At 43.0% G+C, this 7860-nt stretch overlaps 1 protein-coding gene across 1 annotated transcript in view; it reads left to right on the plus strand.

Moving 5' to 3' along the window:
* Window positions 1-6284, plus strand: part of pvrl2l (PVR cell adhesion molecule related 2 like) — a 238994-nt gene extending 232710 nt beyond the window's left edge. Inside the window, exons 8-10 of the mRNA XM_046417116.1 lie at window positions 209-266; window positions 1426-1521; window positions 1901-6284. Of these exons, the coding sequence (XP_046273072.1) occupies window positions 209-266; window positions 1426-1521; window positions 1901-2107 (361 nt within the window). The 3' untranslated portion in view covers window positions 2108-6284. The remainder of the gene's footprint in view (window positions 1-208; window positions 267-1425; window positions 1522-1900) is intronic.
* Window positions 6285-7860: the final 1576 nt, after the last annotated feature.

The following is a 7860-nucleotide window of genomic DNA, read 5'->3' on the forward strand; positions in this document are numbered from 1 at the left end:
AATGATGTTTCTGTCTGCGTGTCTGGACATTAAAAGCTTTATTTCTGCAATCCTGAGTTACGACACAATGGGATGACTGGCTGGCAGCCCAAGACTTTCTGTGTCTGTTCGCTCTTGGGGCACAACTTTTGTTTAGCACAAAGAAATCTGGTGTCTTAATAAATCTGTGATCAATATCACATTATCTTTGCCTTTTATTTCTGACCAGGGCCCCCCCCAAGCACAAGCCCCCTCCCCCCGTGAAGGCAGGCAGCTCAACGGAGATGGTGAGTGGTCGACATGGCTTCAAATCAATCTTTATTGTGTCTGCAATTATATTCCACACACGCATGGAACACACACACACCAACAGGCAGAGTCCATTTGGGCAGTCATAATGGCGCTAATGGCTATTGATTGGAGATCTGAGTTGGCTTATGTGTCAAAATAATTAGCTTGGTTTGTAAAGAGCTCCATTAGAGCACTTCTCTCCTCCTCCTCCTCTCGTCTCCACAGATTTTATTCCATCATTTTATCACATTTGTTGTGCTTGTACCACATTATGTAATGAGACTAAAATGCCGCAATTTTATGTTGATTAGATGTATAAAAGATGTTTAAATGCCTGCGAATGCCCAGACTGAAATGGGCTTCACAGGCTTCAGCGGTGAAAGTTTATTAGATGTCCAATGTGTCAGAAAGCACCATCTGTCCAGACCAAACCTTTGGCCTTTGAGTTCACATCCAGCTGCAAGCTTTCTTTAAGCAAGTTGTGTGCATGTGCAAAACACAGGACATCAGAGTCTGGGGTTCGCATCCTGAGTCCTGTTTGTGGTCACGTTTAAACACGGTGTGTCTCGAGTCACCAAACGGCAAACCTTCCCCGACTTTCGCCGACTTCTGCCAGTGTTAACAGTATCAACATTTCCTCATTATGATGAAATAAAACACAATCCAATCCATTCATTTCTTTTGAAATGTTTTTGCAGATTATGTAAACTTTAAATGTTAATGTCTACTCCAGACTCGTTTTTCGTTGTTCCGGTCTCAAGCATCAAGTCAAGACTTAAGTCTGTGTTCAACGAGCACAACTCGGGCCGACGTAGTCCGACTCTCCAGAGAGATCACACACTGAGCTGAGAACACGTTATTTACGCCTTCTCAAACCGAAGTCCGCCAAACGCGCTGCTGCGTGAGCGAGCGTCCTGTCTGAAGCGCCAGCACGAGCCTAAATGTGTGACAAAACCACACGTGATGTATTGGAAGACGTGCCTGTTGTGTCGCTCATGAATTCAGCTGCGTGTTCGTATTGTCTGTCTGTGACTCGAGGCCCACAGCTCTGTTATCACACATACGACATAAGTTTGCTGTTCACTGTGTTGTGCTGCATTGTTGTGTGTTGCGTCTTACCGCCTGTGCTGATGTGGTTTGTGTGTGTGTGTGTAGCTGAACAAGCCGTCAGACTCCCACACGGCCTTGGAGACGGCACCTCTCAGCCGGGGAGAGGTTTACTACGAGCCCACGGGGGGAGAGCCTGTCACGGTAACTAACACGCACCAACACAAAGGCGTGTTTCTGCTCGCCGACACGTGAGCCACATTTAGCCGCAGTGGGCTCCGTGTGTGTTTGGACAGCTCCACGCTGTGCTGTGGGGACGTCATGGTGTTTGCACTTTGTACAAATCAATCAAATGAAATTAATAGCAGGCTGTATGTGATTAGTAAAACTGTCTGAAATTGTTGTGTTGTGTAGATTTAACAGAGCAGTGAAAGCATTTGCATCTTTCTCTTAATATTTCATAATTATCCTGGTATGTAAAGGAGTTTCACGTCAGGTGAGTCTGCATGGGATCTGATTTATGTCATTAAACACATTTGCTGTCCTTCTAAAGATGGTGTCTGCCGTCTGTTGAATGTTGCAGAACCTGGATGATGAGACCACCGGAGCGCTGAACGGCGGCGCCCCCCCGGTCCTGGACGACACAGTCAAATACGACAACGTCAACGAACTCAAAGAGCACGCCGCCGACGGCCACCATGGCAACGACTTGGATTCATCCAATCACGACGCGCCAACTGCCAACATCTCTCACGGCGAGAGCTTCGTGTCTTCCGCCATGTATGTGTAGCCATGGCGAACGTAACACCACATCATGGGCGTACGGGCAAGTTCCAGGTCACCTAAATTTGCATGGAAAGCAAAGGCGAGCTCACTTGTTTCCACACAACAAATTCTATCTATTGTACATGAAACATTTTTTAAAATTAACTTTTAACCCACATAGCGGTGATGTTTGCATCTAAGTTTATTTTTCTTTATGAGGCACATTCAGGGGGGTGTCAGGGGCTGCGTTCAAAACAGATTTTTAGCAGTGTCTTAATTTCTTGTGAAGCCACTTGTGATGACTGAGGAATGTCAGCAAGGATAACAAGTTCTTTTTTAAAAAAATATTCTCATTATATTTCAAATGTCTGCTGAAGAAAAGCAAAAATAAAGTAGATGAGTGCACATACACACGCTCACACTCATGATGTCTGACAAGCCATTGAAAGCATGTGTGTACTGCACATGATGAGGCGGGCTTTAACAATATGTTAATTACATGGTTGAGAGGGGTTGCAATGTAGGTGAACTGGAACACTCGCCTCAGCTAATTAACACACAGCACTCTGCCTGTTGTGATGCTTGCAATTATAAATTGTCACCAAAAGAAAAAAAAGAAAAGAAAAAAAAAGACAACAACATTATCAGTGGATTCCATATGAAATATTTTATGCAACGTTTTGTGCCATGAACACACAACAAAATTATCCTTACGTGTGAAGCTGCCAGTCCGTCTGTTTACAGCCGTGGAAAGTGATTTGAACTTCTTTTCTTCTCCAAGTAAGCGTTAAACGTCGGTCTCCCCTCGCAGCCTTGTGCTACAGAGAAATTAAGAATACCATCTTTGAAACCATTTCAAAGTCCTCCTCTTCTTCTTCCACGGTTGGTTGGGTTTGAATTACGCACAGCTGAATTCGGTCCCTGGGATTCCAAAGCCTGATCATCTGGCCCTCTGGGCAGCTTCAATTAATCGCCCAAGATGTTTGAAAGTATTTCAGTTATGTATCGACTCCGACAAAAACAGCCTTCCCCATTCTTCCCCAGGCTGCCGTCTAATAAAGAAACATTCCACTTTATTATGTTGTCCAAGGGCCTCGTCCGCCCCTGGACCGCAGCAGGCATCAGAGGCGCTCGTTAGCACTAACAGAGAGGAAGTGACATCATTCTGAAGCTCCATAACCCGTCGACATTACATGATTAACATTCCACGATTCATATTTGCTGTTGTTAATTGCAAGAATTGGTGAGGCTGTGTTGTTCGGGAGATGAGACTCTGTTTACAGCAAAGCACACACGCGCACACACTCGCACACACACACACACGTGCCACAGGGTTCTTACATGTGCACACACACACACACACACACACATAAAAGCACCAATGTTTGTATTCAGTCCTCCTCTAATAAATCACCCTATTAAGGCTGTTTAATGCATTGCAAGGAATGTATTTTGAGAGCATGAACATGTTCAGCACATATTAGAGAAATACTGCCATTATGGCCATTTTGACGGATTAAAATGGTCAAACAACTGTGGTATATGCAGAACATCTTGCATATGTAGAAACAGCAGCAACAAAGATGATGATCAACTATGCCTGGCTGAATCAAAAATTGGTCTTCAGAGATGTCAGATGGTACCAAATGATCAACAAGCAGTGTAAATAGTATTGATAATATTGATGAATAATATATTGTTGGTGAAATGTGTACACATAAAAAACAAACAAGTGTAGGTGTTATCGGTGCCTCTGTACAGGGGATGGAAGTTTGTTAAATGTCAAATTGAGCAATTTAAAAAAAAAGTGTATATTATTATTTTACTTTTCAAGGGTACATTGAGGTTGTTACTTAATACTAAAATGTTTTATTTGAATATTTCAAAAAAAGAAAAAAAGGTGTGGATTTTACTCCTTGTTCATATTAACTCTGCATGGCATGATCGGTGGCTTGTTGAAACACTTTCCCAAGGCTGTTTGCTGGATAATCTTCTCCATTTGTTAAAACACTCTTGAATGTCAAAAAAGGGAGCTGTTTTGTTTTGGGTTTGTTGTTTTTTTGTTTGTTTGTTTGTTTGTTTTAAATCACCGTCTCAGTGCATCACCGCCACGCGCACGAGCACAAGCCCAGTTTAAGTTGAGAGAGCGGGATTTTCTTTTTCTTTGTTTGTCATGTGCCGACTCGGCGGGCTGCCTGTTTTTGTCTTTAGCGCTGATCCGAAAATTTGCTCGGCGTGGAATCGTCATTCGTCTCTCGCGGCCACAGCAGTGCAATACACACAGAGGTGCAATGTTTCCCTCTCCTCTCTAATCTTGAGCCCCTGCGAGGCGCACAAACCCTCCTGGGTTAAAACGCTGACGGTTGGACGGTTGGACGGCGGGCTGTGGCGGACCGCGCCACAGAAGCACACAGTCAGGTGGTGGATATACTGCAGACTTGTAAACACTTTGCAAACAGGTTTGAAAGTTGGTAGAGCTGGCGAGCTAAAGATTTAAGCAGCAGGAGAGGCACATAAAGGGAGAAGTGAAGCCTGATGAGATGTTCATATGCACAGGAAGGACCACAACAACAAACCTTTCATTTCTCATCACCGCTTTCACGTTCTGTGAGGTCGGCGCCAAATGCAATGTTTTTTGTTCTTCTGACGTATGACAATCATCTGTTGATATTTGACCACCATGAGCTTTGCTGGAGAGGGTTTTTATCTTTATTTGTACCACTTTTTGCTGCATGCTGACTGAAATACTGCTGCACATTTGGTCCCTCCTGAAAGGAGACTTTAAAAAGATTTTAAAACAACTACGTCACCACTTGTTGTTTTGCCTTTTTTATTTGATTTATCATAATATGATGAACTCATGATGTTAGTGTAGCTGCGATATTTGGTTTGGTCTGTAATATTCAAAAGAATGAATCTGCGGTATAAGTTCAGGACGGCTGCAGGATGAAAAATGACTTCTACAATAGCTAATGGTTTCCTTTGTGTGTCTGCTTTTCATGTCTGAGATGTTTATTTTGATTAAAGAGACTGTCTGCATGCTGCATGGACCTATGGGATAAAAGCTATTTCCTTGTTTTACAAGAAGAGTCGGACCACCGTGACGAGTGTATTACGGCTTTTTGACTCGCTTATGTGGTGCAGTGTCAGACAATCACGTATGGTGTGTTTAATAGCCCTGCCACAGAAAGAAAAAAACTGTCCTAAAGGGGAATTAAATGTGATGGTTTCGTCCTCTTGTCTGTAAGTTAATTTCCTAAAATGAATGAATATTTAGTTTTCTGCGGATTAATATGTTTGCCAGCAGGTCACTGTTGATGGATTGAGCGAAAGGGAAAAAGACAATCATTGGGGTCCATTATATCAGAGACCAATGACTCAGCAGGCGTGTGGGATTGAGTTTCAGCTCTGCCGTCTCATTTGGAGGATCATTCGGTTTTACCCACAGCCTTACTTTTAATAGAGTTGCTTCATTCTGAGATATCTTCAAATCTTGACACCACCAGGAATTCGGTCCTGAATCTGCCAGCTAGAACGGAAATTGCAAAGAAACGTTAGGCCACACACAGCTGACAGGCGGCTTTTGACCAAAAGCATGGGTCAACAGTTCGAAGAGGGTAAATGTGGGAGAAGTACAATGATTTCAGATGGATTAGCTGTTCAATCAAGACTCTGGTCCCTCTCTTCTGAGAAAGCTGCAGCATTGCATTTCGGCCAAGGTGCTTCGCTCCACCTCCCCGCTACCCCCTCTTCACAGATTCAACGCCAGAGGCCACAAGCTGCGACTGTCGGCGGAGACGCTCTTGGAGTTGAATCCGTTTGCCCTCTCTTTCTTTTTATTTTGCCCCCCCCGTTCTCTCTCATTCATCCATTGTCATCACAGCTTTTCATCACAGAGCCAGACGTGCCTTCCTTAAGTTATTTTTAGCTTTTCAATTCTCACACTTCTTGTCTGACAATAGAACAGATGATGAGAGTGGGGGGGAGCACACAAACATGGGATGGTTTGACTATGATGATGGCAATGCTTAAAAAAACACACTGGAGATGTAATCAAATTTTTGTGGGTGTTTATTGATTTTCTTTCGTTTATCTTGTTTATCACAGGTCACTTATCATTTTGTATGCTTTTTGGGAAACCTATATTGTACCTGTTTTACAGATCATTGTCTTGTCAAATAAAATGTAAACCAAAAGGACAAGAGGTCTTTGTGGTTGTTTTCCCAGAAGAATCCCAGAAGAAACAGCAGAGCAGCACACCTGGTAAGTCCAAACACCTTCTCAAAGTTTAAAGCTGTGGAGCATCTTAAGGGATTTTTAAAGCAATATCATGTTTAACTTTGAAGAAACTGGGCTAAAAACTAGAGCTGAATTAAAGTTTCATCTTGGAGCTGTTGACTTCTGCTGCTGGCCCTCGTCTTGACGATTGTTTAATTTTAAACAAAATCCTGTTGAAGGAAAAGCTCAGTATTTTGTGATTTCTTTTTTTTTTATTCGCCTTCCTTGCGAGAGTTAAACAAAAAAAATTCGACACCACTCTTTGGCTGTGTGTTATGTGTTCAGCTGATTAGCCTAGCTTAGCATGCAAACTTAAATCAGGGCACACCAGCTAGCATGGCTCTGTCCAGTGTTTAAATAAACACCTACCAACACCTCTAAATCTCATCATAGCTCGTCTTTTTTGATCAAACGCTTACGTAAAAGCATTTCCATGACTGACGTTTGGCGTTCTGAAGAAAGTTATGGCGGAAGGTCCCTGCTGGGTGACCAAAAAACGGCGGGTCTTGCCATTCCTGTGAGGTTTCCAGGCAACCATTAGATAATACACAGAACTGTTAGATGACTGTAATGGATGATGCACCTCGCTAAGATATTTTTAAACATTGTGACATTTCTGGGCTTTAATACTGGCACTTTCATCAATTACTGCAAAGAGTGCCAGCATCTTTGCTTATACATCATGGAAGAACAACATCCACTTTCAACTCATATACTAAGAGGAAACTGCAGCCCTCGTAAAAGCACCTCCACTCAACACTCAGCACTGACCAAGGCCAGCGTCTGCCCTGCCAAAGCAAAGTATCAGACAGAAAAACACTGTCAAATTATCAAGTGTCCACCTTTAAATCCACAAACCTACACTGTGCCTACATTATATAATGTTTTCATCTTCATGCACTCAAAAACACTCAGATGTCAGCGCTTGAACCTTCACTTTAACCTCCAGTTACATCCACAAAAATACAAATTGCAGTGCTTTCAGTGAGCCTGCAGGCCTGGATGTAGAAAAGGAGCAAACTGTTTGAGACCTCAGTACACAGAAGTTATTCAGTGTGGTGTCGATAAAACTGCCTCTCCTGTAGATTTTAATTAATCTGTTTTTATACTGTGAAATTTTGGATCTCAGAAAGATTTAAGGTTGCTGCTCTATGGAAGCACATGTACGATTTATTTTAAGCCAGTGTAGCATTCGCTCTTTAGCGGCGCCCTGTCACATCGGATGAGATGAGACAAGCTCGATTGTCAGCGAGCATTTGTGCACTTTTGTGGCTAATTAACCATATTGTTAAGTTCATCCTGGTCCCTGCAGGGCTTTGCTTTTGACAAAGATGTCAAGTGAGTGAAAAGCGGGTCGACAATCAGGAGTGGTTTGACTCAAATGAGAACGAGGCACATGCTGTCATGTGATGGACGATCACGTTAAATGTTAAATGGCGAGGATGATGAAACCACAAGGCAGAGTCAGTGTGGAGAGGCTCATTTTTGTTCTCCATCCTC

This window comes from Scatophagus argus, chromosome 17, assembly GCF_020382885.2.
Source record: "Scatophagus argus isolate fScaArg1 chromosome 17, fScaArg1.pri, whole genome shotgun sequence".
NCBI lineage: Eukaryota > Metazoa > Chordata > Actinopteri > Scatophagidae > Scatophagus > Scatophagus argus.